Raw genomic sequence first — 16,007 nt, 5'->3', positions numbered from 1 at the left:
GATCTATATAGTCATTTTTCTGATGAAGACGAGCCGGATATAACACACGTGTGAGTTATTCGTCACAATGAAAATTAATTTCTGTCTGTACTTTTAAAATGGCGTTTATCTTTAAAGTGCTACATTCATCCTGGTTCCTCCTCATTTTCTTTAGTTTTCGCACCTTTCACATTTTGGTGATAGAAGGTTTTCAGAGCACGTTTGATTAATAATCACGCGTGTCTGCTGGCTGCAGGGTGGTGGCCTCCTGTCAGTGGGATGTGGAATACAGAGGAGATCTTTAGCCCTCTTGGCGCTGCGGCCCTTTGGAGCTCACTGTAGTTAATTAGTAGCATGGCCTCTGGACTTTTATCTGCTCTGTGTATGAGGGAGAGAGTGATGGTACTGATGCTGCACTCGGGAGCTTCTGTGACCTGTGTGTGTGTGTGTGTACGTGCGTGCGTGTGTGAAGTGAATCTATAAGAATGTGCTGAGCTGATTGCATGTTTGCGTGCTGTGCATTGGATATCTGTGTGTGCTGGATTCAGTATGTGTGTGTGCGTGTGTGTGTGTGTGAGAGAGAGAGAACGAGCTACTGAGGGCTCATCAGGGTCTTTGAGAGATGATGAGGGGCTAGTTGAGCGAAACTTGAAAGGCTGGAAAAAGAAGAGTGTGAGCGAGTCAAACAGGGCATTAGAGCTCGATTCAGTCCGGTGTCACAAAGAAAGGAACGAGGAGGAGATGATGATGAAGAGGTCACTTCAGCCTCACTGTTCAAAACAAGAGCTCTATAATTACGAACACATTTCCCCCGTTAATTCTGGTCTGTGGGTAGAAATCAGTTTCTTTTCATCGAGGGATTTCTCCCTAAAAGAACTGCGCTGGAGCAAAATGGTGGCTCTAGAAAGACACCCTAGTTGTTTGATTCCAACCCTAACATTTAACTCTGATGTTTTAGATCACTGACACCTGTTATCATTTAACACTATGAATCAATAATATTAACAAGAAAGTGTATGAATGCTAACGTAAGCTGCTGTCTTAACGGAAGCTAATGTGTTATCAGATGTGGTGTTTTACCTTGAAATATGGCCCGATGTCCCTTTGGATTTTCACTACCCAATGTCTTTAGTTGCTGATCTATTATGAAATGTCAAATGATTACAAATGTTTTAGATTTTTACGATGATTTTTTAATAGTACGATTTGCAACCTGGATCATAGAACCATAACATTATTACCTGAGTGGGACATCAGAGGAAAATGGCTGCCGTGTGAATGCGGTCCATGTCTAGTATTTCAAAGCATATTATCGGGATTTGTTTGAGAAGGTATTATCGTGCTATTTAGGGTTTAGGCTATTTACGGCTCACAATCAGTGCAGCAGGACCAGGGGTATCATCTTTTTTTTTAATTCTACACATTCTTCTTCCTTGTTAAAATTTGCCATCTAAATTTCCCACAATGCAACTGACCCACCAACATGTTCGGTCAGAGATTCAGTGCCTCATGCTAGTTGCTCCCCAGGAAAAAGAATTAGTGTTACTTTCCTGGAAGAGCAGCAGGGTCTTTAATTATGTGTTACACCATATTTCTTCTTTGTTTCACATATCATATTTGTGTGAGTTATTGTATAAAAAAGAGATGAAATAGATCAGAATGATGGGTTCACGTGTGCCAGGCTGGTGTGTTTTGCCATATGCAGAGAATATGGGGTGGAGTAAAAATATTGCAGTGCACATGCTCTTCAGACTGTTCCCCGTTAACTAATTTCTTGACTGTACTGTAATGCAGTATATTTAGCAGCTCATTGAGGCTGTGTTTTCAATTCTTTGTTATGTTTGCTTTAAGTATATTATTTGGAGATAGTGAGGGGGAGGTTAGTCAAGTTTGTTTTTTAAAAAAAATAAAAGATTCAGCTCCCCTCCACTACTCACAAATAGAAACAAATAATGTACTCACCATATAGATTTCTCATTTAACATGAACTGATGCATTGTGAATACAGCTTGTCATGTGCAATAGAGAGTGCGAGTGTGTGTGTTTAATTTTCTGAGTCAGAGGATAAAAACGAGATGACCAAATAATGCAACACAAGTGCAAAGAGTGAGGGCATCATATCGGAGTGTAACTGTGTTTGTGTGACAACACCTGTAGAACAGTGCGATACAACTGTGTGTTGAATAAACTAGATGAAGAGGAGTGTACCAATGTTCATGAGTGTATGCAGAGAAACAACAGTAAGGAATCTCACAGTGGTGTAACTGGTAAAGTGCAAATTTCAGGTACTTGTACTTCACTTGAGAATTATCTTTTGATGCCACTGTATACTTAAAGTACTAAAAGTAAATACTGTACTTTTTACTCCACTATATTTACTTGACAGCTATACTACAGCTATACTACTATACTGTACAAAATTGATCATAAAATGTAACATTCTACAATTATAGTTGAACCGATTCTCAATATTTTACATTCTCAAAGTTTTACAAATGAATCAATAGATTAATCAATAAAATAATGTGCAACTAATCCAGAATGAAAATAATCATTAGTAGCAGCCTTATGTAAAACTGTTGAAAATAATTCTCCATCTCAACTAACTATGACAGCAACATGCAGCATATTTAATGCATAAGTAATGATAATCTAATTAAATAATATATAACAGTCACATGGGAGATTTTCTGTATTACTTTTACTTTTAATATTGTAAGAGCATTTTCCCTGATTATTCAATTTTCAAATTTGTACTTTTTCTTTTAATGGAGTATGTACATTTTTACCTTAAAATAACAGTTACAAAATCATTTTGATGGTACAGTGTCTTGTAATAGGGTGAATGGTGTCTCTGTCACAGCCTATCACTTGTTTCTGCACTATGTAACCAGTGAGAGGGTAGGCTTACAGCGTTAAACGTTTATGTCAAGATACAAGTTTTCAACACATAACATTGCCATGACATAATGAGTTTTATTGTTGTTTGCAGCTACATTATGTCTGACAAATTGTTACAAACCTGCGATTTGTATTTACGACAGTGGTATGGCACTCAGAAACTGTGGGGGGCTTAATAAAGTTATCTGATTTATGAACAATCGTTCAGAACAAATGCAAAAACTGAAGGTCCAACCTTTGTAGTTTCTTAACATTTAAAAGGACAGAAGGATAAACTGCTGGAAAATAATCTAAAAAAAGGGTTAATGAACTAATGGTGTCAGTTATTTACCTGTGCTTGGTTCTAAACCTCCCTTCAACACCTCCACAATTGACTTAGCAGACATTAAATGTTATAATTATTATTACTATGAGGGAACAACCCTCTCCCACTTGTTGGTTTCCAGGCTTCTGAAGGATTGATCAAGACAGCTGATTTCTTTACGATGGCGCCCTCTTGTGGTCTCCTTCTTAATCACTGATATTAAACCATAAAGCCAAAATGATCAGTAATGATTTAATAATGGGTAACAAAGTCATTAATTAGCATGAATAAAACTCAGATGTTTCTCTTTATAAAAGTAATTGTCTTTTTGTCCGGACACTTTTTTACTTTACGTGTTTACCTGTTGTGAAGATGAAAAAGAAAAACAGACGCATCCTTTGAGTTTTTATAGTATTTTTATTTTTTTAACTTTTTTTCTTTAAAAAATGACAAGGTCCAAGTATTTTGGAGGCCCCGCCCTCACCCTATGTTCCCCAGCCGGCTAGCTCGACTCTAAAGCAACCAGCAAAGAAAAATAGTCATATGGACAATTGATAATATACACCCCATATACAGCAATACATAGTGGTCTACCATAATGTTACCATAATACGCAACCTCCAATGAGGCTTCAATTCAAACTGTTGCCACTGATATGGTTCATTCCAATAGCAACTGCCAACCAATGACGGTTGTGTTTTTTGACTAGTGTGGGTGGGGTTCAGGTTGCCACGGTGAGGTGTGAGCTCACCAACAGCTGCCTTTTCATTTCACACCACCGTCGGCACAGCAGATAACACACGATGGCTTTCGCTCAGCCTCACCAGAACGCCCCCCCCCTCCTTTAAACCAATCAGATTCAGCATAAGTGCAAAGTTTAGGAGGCACTGACACACACACACACACTCTGCTATCTCGAGGAGCCCGAGTAAACGCCACTGACGGCCCCTCCTCTGCTCTAATCTGTCAAACCGCTTCCAAGGGTTGAAATGATGTATTACAGTGACCTACAGCTGGTTCACTTTAACCTGGTCATAATGCAGGTTGGGACACAGGAAATGAACCGTCCGCGGTTTGGATCCTCATAGAATTAAATTTAAAAAGTTCACTTCAGTTCCACCAACTTCAAGTCCTCTCTATGAATTTAATTTCTATGTTTCTCTCTTATTTCACCTCATCCTGCATACAGTAACAGCCAGTGAAAGACAGGGCAAACTGTGTAAATGTGTGTGTTTACATGTGCCAGTGACCCCCGCAGTGGTACAGACAGCATAGAGAAGGTTTCTGTATGTGCATGAAATAAAGACAGAGCCTGTACACAGTGTGAGCCAGCGTATGTCCGTGTGTGTGCAGGGCTACAGACACGACTCCCAGTGCAGCTGCAGGTCCGTGCTGTCCAGAAAATCGGTCGAGAAGACGCTCTGCGGGGTGTGCGGTGCCAGCGGGGCCAGGCTGGTCCCCCCATCGCCAGCTCCCCCTCCGCCTCCTCTCCCCCCTCCGCTGCCTGTGCTCCCTCCGCTGGCGCTCCCCACCATGGAGATATCCAGCCAGTCCATGCTGTCCAGGGTGGGGTCGCCAAAGTCCAGCCCCGTAGAGTGCGGGGAGAAACCCAGGTCGGACGTGTCCATGGGGGTAGGAGGGTGGTCCAGGATGCTGGGCGTGCTCAGCATTTGGCTGTGAAGGTCGTCGATAAGCGTAAGGCCGCCGTCGGGCTCCACGCCCAGCAGTGGGGCGCCTGTGGTGCTCTCCAGGAAGTCCTCCAGGCGTCCGCTGCCTGTGCAGGGCTCTCCCATAGAAGGCTGAGGGGAAATGAGGGGCTCCTTTGGTGTAGGAGGGGAGAGGTGGAGAGGGGATGGGGGAGAGGACGGGGAGGGTGGGTCAGAGTGGAGAGGGGCGAGGGACGGGTCCGGGTTGGCCTTGAAGCCGGGGATTTCTGAAGGAGGACAGAGAGAAAAATGTCATGAACACAGCAGGTGACAGAGTCATGATGTCTCTCTGTCATTAATGTTTGTAACAGTTCATTACCTCCACTCTTCAGCAGGATGTCAAACAGGTCGTCCATCTGCTGACAATTGCCGCCATTCTCCTGCTGACAGAGGAAAATGTTATCAGTCAGCCACCAGTCACACACGTAAACATAACACCACTGACTTATACACAACAGACAAACACAAACTCTGACTTTTCTACTTTCATTAGCATTTGTCCTATCTTGTTGGATATCTAGCAAGACGTAGATTACATAGTATTACAACTAAATTAACATAGACAGTGCAGTTTTTTTTTCTTTTTTACAGCAGCAGTTTCCAAATGTTTCCAAACCAGAAACATTTTTTAAAATTTATTTTACACTTCATGTTGATTTTCTTCTCTTTTACAAGCTTAACTAAACTGATTGTGTGTTGGGCTCTGAGTGTTGCCAGAATGCGGGTGACCTACACTCAATACTGTGCCTGAACACATCTTGTGTAGACAGACCAAGGGCGAAAATCTAATATTAACATTGACGTGGACACCTATATTAAATTTTCTAAAGAGAAATTCCTGAACAAGTAGTGCTGTAACTCTGCTAACGAGCTAAGTAAAACTACCTTGCTACATTTGCTACTTCAAACACTGGTGAATGTTACTGTGGCTCACTAGCTAACACACAGAGTGACCTATAATTCAGTGAAGGGAAAATGAAAGCTGGTGACTATTATAAATGGGGTTTTATTATTATATATAATAATAATAAATATATATTATTTTAATTGTCGCCTTAAGTAGCAATATGTTGAATGAATTCACACTTTGGGAGCCACTTGTGTTAAACATTTTGTCTTGTTGTCAAGTTGTCAGACAAACTTGTCTGGTTTATCGCCTGAATGCAAATCAAACTAAAACAGGTTTTGGTATCAGTCACTTGGAATCTACAGCAAGGGCTAAAGGAAGTCAGACATGACATCAAGATATTGTGGTCTGTGATTCTCACTTTCTCTTAACTGGAAACACTTGACTGACCTCCAGTTACTTTTTTTTACCTGAGGATATCTCACATCTAAATGTGACTAGTTCACAATCACTGCTCTGGGGAACATAGGCACGTTTCCCATAATGCTTATGGTCAATAGAAGACAAGACTGAGAAAAGTACTAAAATGCTTTAAACATTAAAGGATATTCTTTAAATTCAGACACAAGTCAAAAACTATCAAACAGTAAACCTAACACCACTTCAACCTCTCTGCCCAACATTTTCCAACTGCCTTCTGAGCTCAGTAAAATGAGCCCACAGCTCAGTGTGAGAAGCTAAGACGGAAAATGGAGGAACAGACAGAAACAGAAACACACTGAAGGAGAGATGGAAAGAAAGAGGACATACTTTGGAGCGCTGAGTAGGAAGGGAGGTGTTGGGTTTGGGAGAGGGAGGGGTGAACAGTGTGTGCCGGTCGTAAGGCGGACACACCTCCTCTCTCTGCCCGGGTGGAGTGATGGAATGAAAAGAGAAGAAACAAGGAGAAAAAGTTAATGCCATGTGGAGAAACCTGAGCAGTAGAGATGAAATGATGGAGGAGCTGATTGAGAGTGGAGGAGGAGGAGGAGGAGGAGGAGGAGGAGGAGGAGGAGGAGGAGGAGGAGGAGGAGGAGGAGGAGGTGGAGGAGGAGGTGGTGGTGTGGGTGTTACCTTTAGAGAAGAGAAGTTGCTTTGGCTTTCGCTGTCTGACATGTCGTCAAAGAAAGGCTGCAGATTGGGCGGAGCAGTGACTGACAGGCTGGTTTGTGGCACGCCATTGGTGTCTAGGTGCAGCCCTGCCTTCTGTCCCTGAGTGAAGACAGCAGGGAAAAGACTTATTTAGACTGTAAAACAGCAGACATCAATATGTTGCATAATCAACTGTGATTGGCTAGTTAAGTCTTTCTGAATAACAGGCTGCTGTTTTAGATTTCAGTCTACTGTCTGTTTGATCTGGAGGATTTTGAACTGTGTTTGTGGTGACACCTGGTGGCAGAAAGATGTTACTGCTTGGAAGATGAAGACAGTCTGACTACACTACAAAATGTTACATTACATTAATCATCCTTTAACTATGTGGCATTAGTTCAATCTATATACTTTTCCGTATACAATTGAACATTAAATAAATAAATAAATATTTTGTGTGTCTCTGGTGTACCTTTTTGATTGGTTGGCTCACAGGCTCTGCCTCTGGCTGCTCTTTCGATTGGCTGTCAGTGCTGGGGAGTTTACTTGGAGTCGACTGCAATCTCTGAATAAAATAGAACAACAAGCAGAGATAAATATTTCATCACATATTATAAACCCATCAAAGAATATCAGTGTAACTGTACCTGCAGCGTGATGCGTCCGTTGGTTTTAGCCAATGAGGACACTCCGTTCTGTCCGTCTGTGGTGTTACTGGTGAGAGCGATCAGGTAGTGGTTGCCGTTGCTGTCGGTGACCAGTGTCGGAGTGCCATTAGCCTTGAGGAGGTCTAATGAAATGGCCTGAGTGTGGATCTGAGTGCCATTCTGTTGGTTGATGAAGACCGGAGCCACCTGGAAACCAAATATTTGATAAAATCAGATAATGACAACTTAAAAGGGCTATGATGTTGTTATTGAATGTAGTGCCAGTTCAATCATTACATTCCCAGTCTGTTTCGTGATGTGGAGCTGCTGGGATGTTACCTGCTGTGTGGTGACAGCTGCCGTCTGCTGCCTCTGCTGTTGCCTCTGCTGAGCCTTCAGGTGCTTCCTCTGCTGGGTTTGGCTCACTGCAGGTTTCTGGATCTGGACCTGAACCTGCTTCAGCTGGACCTGGCTCTTCTGCTGGCTCTGTTGACCTTGCCCTTGAGTTTGTTTCAGCTGGTTTTGCTGCACCAGCTTCTGCTGACTGAGTTTCTGCTGGGCGAGTCTCTGCTGTGCTAACTTCTGCTGGGCCTGCAGCTGTTTCTGTTGGGTTTGCTGTATGATGAGCTGCTGCAGCTGCTGCTGCTGATGGAGCAGGATTTGGGCGTCTTTCTTCTGCTGTTGTAGTTTTTGTGGGTTCGACTTTAACTCCGCCACTTTCTGCAGTTGCACCTGACTCTGCAGCAGCGTCTGTTTCTGTTGTTCAGCCTGTTGGACCTGCAGCCGATGAATCTGCTGCAGTCTGAGCAGAGTCTCCTGTGAGCACTGCATCGGCTGGGCCGCTTTCTTTCCCTGGGCCTCCTCTGTTACTCCCTCCATCCCCTCCTCGGGCTCCATCTCCTTCTTTACCTTCACCACAATGCCATTGGGGAGAGTGGGGGGCTGGATGGCAGAGGCTTTTATCAGAGTTTGAAGTTTAACCTCTGGGGATGATTTGCTCTTTTCACTTCCTTCCTTCTCCAACACTATTCCGCCTGCCATCTTGCCTTGCTCCAGCTGGGACCTGAGGGTTTCCACCAGCCTCTGCTTCTGCCTCAGCATCTTGGTCAGCTCCTCAATCTGTTTGTCCTTCTCCTGAAGCATCTGGTCCTTGTCCATGGTGTCCATTGCTACTCCAGGCAGGGACTCTGGAGGCTGACACGAGGCAGGTGAAGGCCTGGAGAAGCTGCATGAGTTCTGGATCTCCTCTTTGACCTTGGAGAGAGCCTGTGAGAGCGGGGAGACCTTTGATGGGTGCTGAGGAGAGGGGTGCAGGGTGAGTTGGGTCAGTGGGGAGCTCACCTGAAGGACGACAAAACAAGACAAATGTCAGGAAGAGGCTTGAAGGAATAATTTCAGTATATTTGCTTCTCATATGGATCTCACCATCTCTCCAAACATGTCTCCATTACAGCTCGTCTCGTCTGGACTCATCCCAGCCAGCGACCTCTCAGATGGAGTAGGTGACACCGGAGGGCTGGAGCTGGTGCTGCCAAATCGCATGACCCGCCCTGGAACCACCTGAGCCAATGATGACAAATTTAATTTAAACCCGCACTCTCCTGATTGGTGGTCGGGGGTGGTGGTGGTTGTAGTTGGAGAGGATGTGATGGCGCCGGCAGCTGAGGTCATGCCCTGCTGGCTCTGCTGAGAGATGCCATTTTTCAAAACTGTTGTGGTGGCGCCATTTTGCTCCTGGTAGTTGCGGAGCCTCTCGATGAGATCGTTCTTAGTGCCTGAGACGGTCAGACCACGCAATTTCAGTTCCTGTTTCAGCTCAGCGACCTGGAGGATGAGAAACCAGACCATTACTCTTACTTAGCAGGCACTGACTCAGAGTGAAAGAAACAGAATAACTGATACGTAAAGGACAAAAAACAATGAGTTCTGGGCCCAGAATCCCCTCAAAAGTCCCAAGATAAACAAAATTGTTAGAGGTGTAAGAAAGAAAATTGGATAACATCATGATTATTTTTTTTCTCTTTTTTCCCCTTTTTTGCTTCTGAAATATTGACCTCTGACCTTTCCAGGCCTACATTTCTTACACTTAAGTCGAAGCTACACACGGGACAGCAAGGACATTATTAGTAATCATTTCTTTTGCAAATATACCAATGCATTTATACCAACATATTAATAGTCAGTTGTCATATTTTTGATATGATATAAATGCATTTAGTTCAGGAGAGCAAACTTTTACTTTATGCCTAAAAGCACTCTTGGTGCATTAATTCAAAGCACAGACTGGATAAATTGTATTAGTCAGCAAGATAGTTTCAACGTGCACTTCCTGATCACCTGGAATGTTAATTAATGTACTATAAAAGTAACAATAACATTTTAGAAAATATTTTTGGCAGGAGCATTTCACTGGGCAAAGCTGTCTATTTAACTTAGGCTACATCCATGCTATTTTGTTTTTGTTTTAAAATGCTTACATTTTGCAAAGTTTACATAGAACCACTAAGACGGAGACTTTTGGAAACGCGGCTGACATTATTATAGTTCCAGAACTCAAGACTCTATTAGTCTGTACGGGCGGAAAGTGACACTTTCACAATGACCATTTCACACCTTTTCGCTTCCTGATTGGGTCTGATCGGTCACGATGTGTCCTTCCCTTCTGACCCCATCATATGACCCTTTTCCCTTAAGAAAACAAATGACTTCAGCCTTGCTTATTAGTGGTGAATTATCAAGGATAATGGATAACAAGCAGTGCTGGCCTTGTTTTCTATGCTAGCATCTGTCTTACAGTAAATTCTGCATCTTCTCTTCTTACCTTTCCCTACTGCTCTTCTTCGTTCACAGTATTTTCTGTAACTAAGAAGCTAACCAACAGAGTAGTCAATCTGCTTCCTGTTTATCTGAGAATGTTCATGTGATGTGTGTTTTCAGACGTGTTAGTATGGACTGAGATCCTGTCTGAATCGGTGGTAGAACACTTGTTTTTTTTGTTTTAGAAGTAGCCTTACTTTGAACTCATCCAGGTTGGCTGGCAGAGTGCTTGGTTTGGCTCCACCCACTACAGTTTGGCTCTGACGGGCAGTCCCGCTCTGATTGGAAGGGGCCGAGGTGGTCGTCGTGGGAATGCTTCGGGAAGGGGAAGGGCCAGAGTTGGTAGTGGGAGGCTGCTCACTTGGTGGCCTGAGGGGAGGCAGAAAACAGTAAAGTTTGAATATTGCTTGTACTTCTTGGTTATAGTAGGGAATGTCGTGATCATGAAATGGTGCTAAATGTGAAAAATATTGATTAAACATAAAAAAATGCAGTACAGAATAATATATTATACTAACCAATGATATTAATGTTTCTTTACTTTCTTTTAGTCCTCCAAAACCAAAAACCATAAGTTCTTCATTGGATTTGAAGTTCCATTGCATAATAATCTTACTTGCAGACCAAGTAAATTCCGCAAGTCACACACTTTTATTGTCTAACCACAGAAGCTAAACTGGGATATACTGTCAGTCTCAAACATTACTTCTGCTTCTGGCTCTAGACTCACCCAAAAACCACTAATGTGGTGGCAGAAAATGTTGGGAGAACACAGGAAGTCATTATGAACACCGCCTGCAGGCTGTGCTGCAGAAATGAACTATGGGAAATTACTACTGGTTTATATGAGGAGGGCAAAAAAAGAGGGTGGCAAAGTAGTTCTCACAAAACCAGTCATCCTCACTTCCACACCACACGCACAGTCATGCTTGACACTCACTTGGGAGGGGCAGGCAGGATGGTGTGGTAGTTGTAGTGCTGCTGTTGCTGGTTGAGGATCTGCAGCTGCAGGAAGAGCTGCTGCTGTTGGAGGAGCTTCGCGTAGGACGAGTCCATCTGGGGAGGACGCTCTTTGTCTGCTTTCTGGTCGGGAGGGATGTACTGGTGGTACTTCAGCTTCTTCACCTGCACCCAGAAGACCAAAAAGTTAAGACAGGTCTCCACTCTTTAATGCAGGACATTCATCTTGCCTTGTCTTGGTCTACATAAGTTACTGATTTCAAAAAGCACTCTGGACATTTGGAAAACTTTACATGCATTTAGTAGATGTAGGTGGAAGGATCAACAGTAATAACATAACTACAGCCAAATAACAAGTACTTCCAGTTTTGAAAAAGAAAGTATGTATTCTGGTGTATTGAAGATATTGCGGTTAGAGATTGCATCTCTTCCACTTCTACAATGGATTTCTCGTTCTTCTCCTAAAATGTCAAAACATTGAATCTTGAAATAAGCACCGGGAGAAGTGACACCAAAACCACAGGGAGAGAAACTTCAGGTTGTTGGTTAATTCTGACAAACAAAACATGAACTGTTGTCACAAAGCAGCCAAAAAAATATGTGCTGACAACTCTGTGGCCAATTAAAAATGAAAATCAAACAAAGAGCGTGCTGACCTTGGGTTTGCTGTCCTTTGCTTTCTTAGGTCTCTGTGGAGGGCGGTCTGAACTCGTCTTGGCCTGAGACTGATGACAGAAAGCGTGAGAAATGGGGTCGGGGAGCAGGAAGTAAGGAAATGAAGAAGAGAGGGAGGGTTAGCCAGTTATAGCTGCTCTACAAAAAGAGATTAAGGTCAGATTTATTCATAAGTCATCAAATCTGCAGGATGCTCAACTCGAAACAGGGAAATACTTCATGGTTCCGTGTTTGTGAAAAGATAGGAAAATAGCCATAACAATATTTCCTCACCTTGACCTGTCCATTGGAGGGGCGGGAGTTTACTGAGGTCAGCATCATCCCATTTGTGACTTTTGGGAATGGGGAAGAGTCTGACCCATTCACCTGGGGAGGAGGAGGTGGTGGTGCAGGTGGAGGAGGAGGGGACTGTGTAATGAACTGAGAAGATATTACTCTGGTTAATTTCATGATAAAATCTCATTTGAATTTTGTTTGGTTGATTAAGTTCAAGTGACCCTCTCTCCACTCTGAATGATTTGATTTAAATGACATCCTGCATTGGTACCTGTCTGGGGGACATGTCTCCGTTCTGGCTGTGCACGTCAGAAGGGGACAGCTGAGGGACGGCGCTAAGAGGAGAGTCGTGATTGGTTAGCTGGTCTGGTGACAGAGCATCACTGCTGTCTTCGTCTAAGGACGAACTCTCTCCCCCGGCTCCCTTTGGAGAATCTGTGACAGAGAGCGGATATTTTCAGATTAAAAGAAACAATCTCACTGTGGATTGTAATGGACATCTGTGGCCAGTAAAACAGTGAAAATTGCACATGAATTTGGGAATTTGTGTGAGTGCAAGACAGTCAAACACAGTGGTGACTGTTTAATGGATTGCTTAACAGTGATGACTAATTTTAGAGAAGTTATACAACACTGTACCATGTTTCAAAACAGGACTATGTCCAAATGTAGCTGTTGTGTCATTTCTGTAACACAGTTGTTAGTCAAAGGCTGTGTGGTGTAGTTTTTCACATCCACATCACATCACATCACATCCACTAGGATGATGAAACCTCTGGTTGGTGTGTGTGTGTGCACACTCACCCTTAATAGACAGTATTACAAGAGTGCGTAGATACCTGGATGTTGTAATTACAAAGCTAAAGGTGTGTTCAGACTGAATGGAAGTCAGATTTTAGAGGCGGTGCAACTGCACACAAAGGCAGAGGTATAATAGCAACTCAATAATAGAGGTGAACATGTTTTAACTTGACACCTGCAATTATCCGTGAGCTACATGGCTCCAAAAAATTCAGCAAGCATCCATCAACTAGGGCGAATTGAAGATATGTATTTTGGTCTAACTGATCCTACAATCGTAATCCTATACATATAATTTCTGTCAAAATAATCTTGCAGCTCTACTCCGAAAGCACCTTCAAGAGTTCAGTGTTTTATTTGCAGTGTTTTATTTGCATACACACCTGCATGAAATCCTGCAGGTGTGTATGTGAATCTTGTACAAGTGCATGTGTTTGTGTGGATCCTTGTGCCAATATGCTTGCGCTTGAATTTTATCTGATTGTGACCCTAATGTGTGTTAATAATTACATTGTCCATCTTTACTGCGGTAACTGAATGCTCTTATCTGTGACTGAATGATATGAGGTGTGTGTGTGTATGCGTGTGTGTGCATGTGTGCGTGTAGTTACCCAATGGGGAGTGCACAGGGATGCTGACGGACAGGATGTTCTTGTGAACCAGTTCGATGGGACCTGGTCTGTGGGAGATCTTGTCGTTGAGGTCATCGGCCAGTCGCGCTCTCTTCAGCTGCAGCTGCTTGGCCTGCAGGGACGGCTCTGCCGACGTTTCTGCAGTGGACACAACAGGCGACATTGCATGCATGCAAATTTATTCATCGAGTGATTCAATTTAATCTAAAGCTCAAACAAGATAACACCAGGTACGTGCTTTGTGTGCACAAGATCTGTGAAAACAGGAAGTTGAATTTCTGATGATCACTGATACAGAGTTTTAGAGCCCAAGCTCAATTTAATTCCAAACTAACCCAACAGCAGCTTCTGGTTTAACATTAACATTAATTAAGGGACAGCATCAAGTCAAGCTGACATACACTGACAGACCAACGTGCCACTTCATGACTGACCATGGGAAGAGCCACATTTCTCATGAGGCTGTCAATGTGTTCAATGTAATTTTCAATGATGTCAAATTATAAGAAATTAGTTGAACTCAGTACTTAGAAATATGAACCATGACTTAGACAGTAACCTTACCACATGGAACTAGTTCCGTTTTGTTTACTGTATACTTCCTTTTTTAATCAAGTGTCATGTATTTAAGGAAACTTGAGCCTTTCATTGTTGTAACTTTTGATGTCACTAAGGAAGCTCTTGTGAGTCTTAAAATGCAGTTCCACTTTTAGGTAAAAACTCACCCTCCAGAATATGCATCCTGACCAGCTCTGAGCGTTCAGGACGACTCCGGATCTTCCTCTTCAGATAGTCCTCAGTCTGGGGGAAACGGGGAAATTAAGCGGGGTGAGATGTAAGAAAAGAGGATCATGAGCCAAAGAAGAAGAAACATAAAAAGTGTGGAGTCCCTAATGGGCACTTGTTACCCTTGTAGACTGGATATTTTCTTAGGTGCTGTAGTTTTTCAACCATACTTATCAGAGATCACTTTTAACAGTGTGTCCCATATTGTGACATTACTCTTATTTTATTTTTTCTTTCTTTGCTTAGCAGAGACAGTTCTTGTTGCTAATGCTAACTATGCTATGACTAAAAGCATTTACAAATCATTGATTAAATTGGTTGCATAATAAAAAATGAGAAGTAGATCTGAACTTCAGTTATTAAAAAAAACAAAACTTGCTAAGCGTGCTGTGCAACCCTGTTGGTCTGTGCAGCTCCTTCCCTGAAGAGCACTACTGTTTGACTGGCACCTACAGTTCGATTTGTTATTTCCTGTAAACATATAAGTGCCTATCCTGACAGCAAAATTCAATTTCATAAAGTGCTTTGTGATCTATGTTGTTTTAACAGACTGTAAACATGTTGTCCCACGTAGCTTCAACAAAGCAAGTCCACAGAGAAAGGAGGAAAACCACCGTATTTTAAGATGCTCACCCTTGCTCGTTCAAGACTCCTCCGCTGTTCGTGAAAGGCTGCCGGGCTCTTCAGTGCTGCATGGAGAGATGGATGGAAGCGGGAAAAGAAAAAGAGAGAGAGAGAGAGATGAGAATGCTGCTCACACAGACTCTGATGGGAGTTTTGGTGCATCTTTCCACAACTGACAATGTGAGAACAGAATCGACTACAGAGGAAGGCAAGACTCAAAGCAGAAGTGGCTGCAGGACGAGAAGGTCAGTAGGAGTGCTGTTCTGACCGCACACTCTGATGACAGCTCAGGAGGCTGATGGGCCGCTGCAGCGTGCTGTGTGTGCACGAATAAAGCAACATTTGTCTGCAGTGCAAGCCAGCACAGATATCACTAAAAACTGCAACTGCAGTCGATTTCTTTGGCTTGTTACTACACTGTTCAGATCCCAGTCATGTGATCATTAAAGCAGCTGCAGGAAGTGTTGTAGCCAATCGTGATGGTAGCTTAGCTTAGTTAATTTAGGCTTTAAAGTTGAAGTTCACCCAAAATCGAATGTTCAGTCATTATCTACTCAGCCTCATACTGATGGACAGTCTGGTGAAGTTTTACAGTCCACAAAACAGTCACAACAAAACAGCATTTCTCCTAAACAACTGAAGTAGATGGGTTTGTTTTAACATAAAAAACCTGGGGGAAAAAAACAAGCAGTCGAACTTGTTTACCAACTACAGCTTAGGGGCTATTGTGAAGATTTTGTCATAACAAGGGTGTTAATTACAAATGTTTAATTTGGGATCTCAAGACACCTTTGGATTTCGCCATGCAGGCTGTATGGAGCCATTTTTAGTTTTTTTTACATTTTAAAAAAAGTTCCCATCTAATTCAGTAGTTTAGTAGAATGCTACAACGCTGTTTTGCTGTGAAGCTCAATAAATGCT

The 16,007-nt window shown here is 42.8% G+C and overlaps 1 protein-coding gene across 9 annotated transcripts in view; it reads right to left on the bottom strand.

Annotated features, from left to right (window-relative positions):
• Window positions 1–3,581: 3,581 nt before the first annotated feature.
• The window catches only part of mrtfab (myocardin related transcription factor Ab), a 45,745-nt gene continuing 33,319 nt past the window's right edge, over window positions 3,582–16,007 (bottom strand). For 5 of the 9 annotated variants that reach the window (XM_073489201.1, XM_073489202.1, XM_073489209.1 and 2 more), the window contains 16 exons: window positions 15,096–15,151; window positions 14,402–14,477; window positions 13,656–13,814; window positions 12,515–12,678; window positions 12,241–12,387; window positions 11,949–12,017; window positions 11,273–11,457; window positions 10,530–10,701; window positions 8,941–9,339; window positions 7,855–8,856; window positions 7,516–7,722; window positions 7,341–7,433; window positions 6,851–6,988; window positions 6,548–6,640; window positions 5,210–5,273; window positions 3,582–5,117 (listed from right to left, as the gene is read on the bottom strand). In XM_073489201.1, the coding sequence (XP_073345302.1) occupies window positions 4,540–5,117; window positions 5,210–5,273; window positions 6,548–6,640; window positions 6,851–6,988; window positions 7,341–7,433; window positions 7,516–7,722; window positions 7,855–8,856; window positions 8,941–9,339; window positions 10,530–10,701; window positions 11,273–11,457; window positions 11,949–12,017; window positions 12,241–12,387; window positions 12,515–12,678; window positions 13,656–13,814; window positions 14,402–14,477; window positions 15,096–15,151 (3,602 nt within the window). In that variant the 3' untranslated portion in view covers window positions 3,582–4,539. The remainder of the gene's footprint in view (window positions 5,118–5,209; window positions 5,274–6,547; window positions 6,641–6,850; window positions 6,989–7,340; window positions 7,434–7,515; window positions 7,723–7,854; window positions 8,857–8,940; window positions 9,340–10,529; window positions 10,702–11,272; window positions 11,458–11,948; window positions 12,018–12,240; window positions 12,388–12,514; window positions 12,679–13,655; window positions 13,815–14,401; window positions 14,478–15,095; window positions 15,152–16,007) is intronic. The other 4 variants (XM_073489203.1, XM_073489210.1, XM_073489205.1 and 1 more) reach the window with 3 other exon arrangements.

The sequence above is a fragment of the Pagrus major genome, chromosome 20, assembly GCF_040436345.1.
Source record: "Pagrus major chromosome 20, Pma_NU_1.0".
In the NCBI taxonomy this organism is placed as follows: Eukaryota; Metazoa; Chordata; class Actinopteri; order Spariformes; family Sparidae; genus Pagrus; species Pagrus major.
This window is presented reverse-complemented; position numbering and strand designations above follow the sequence as displayed.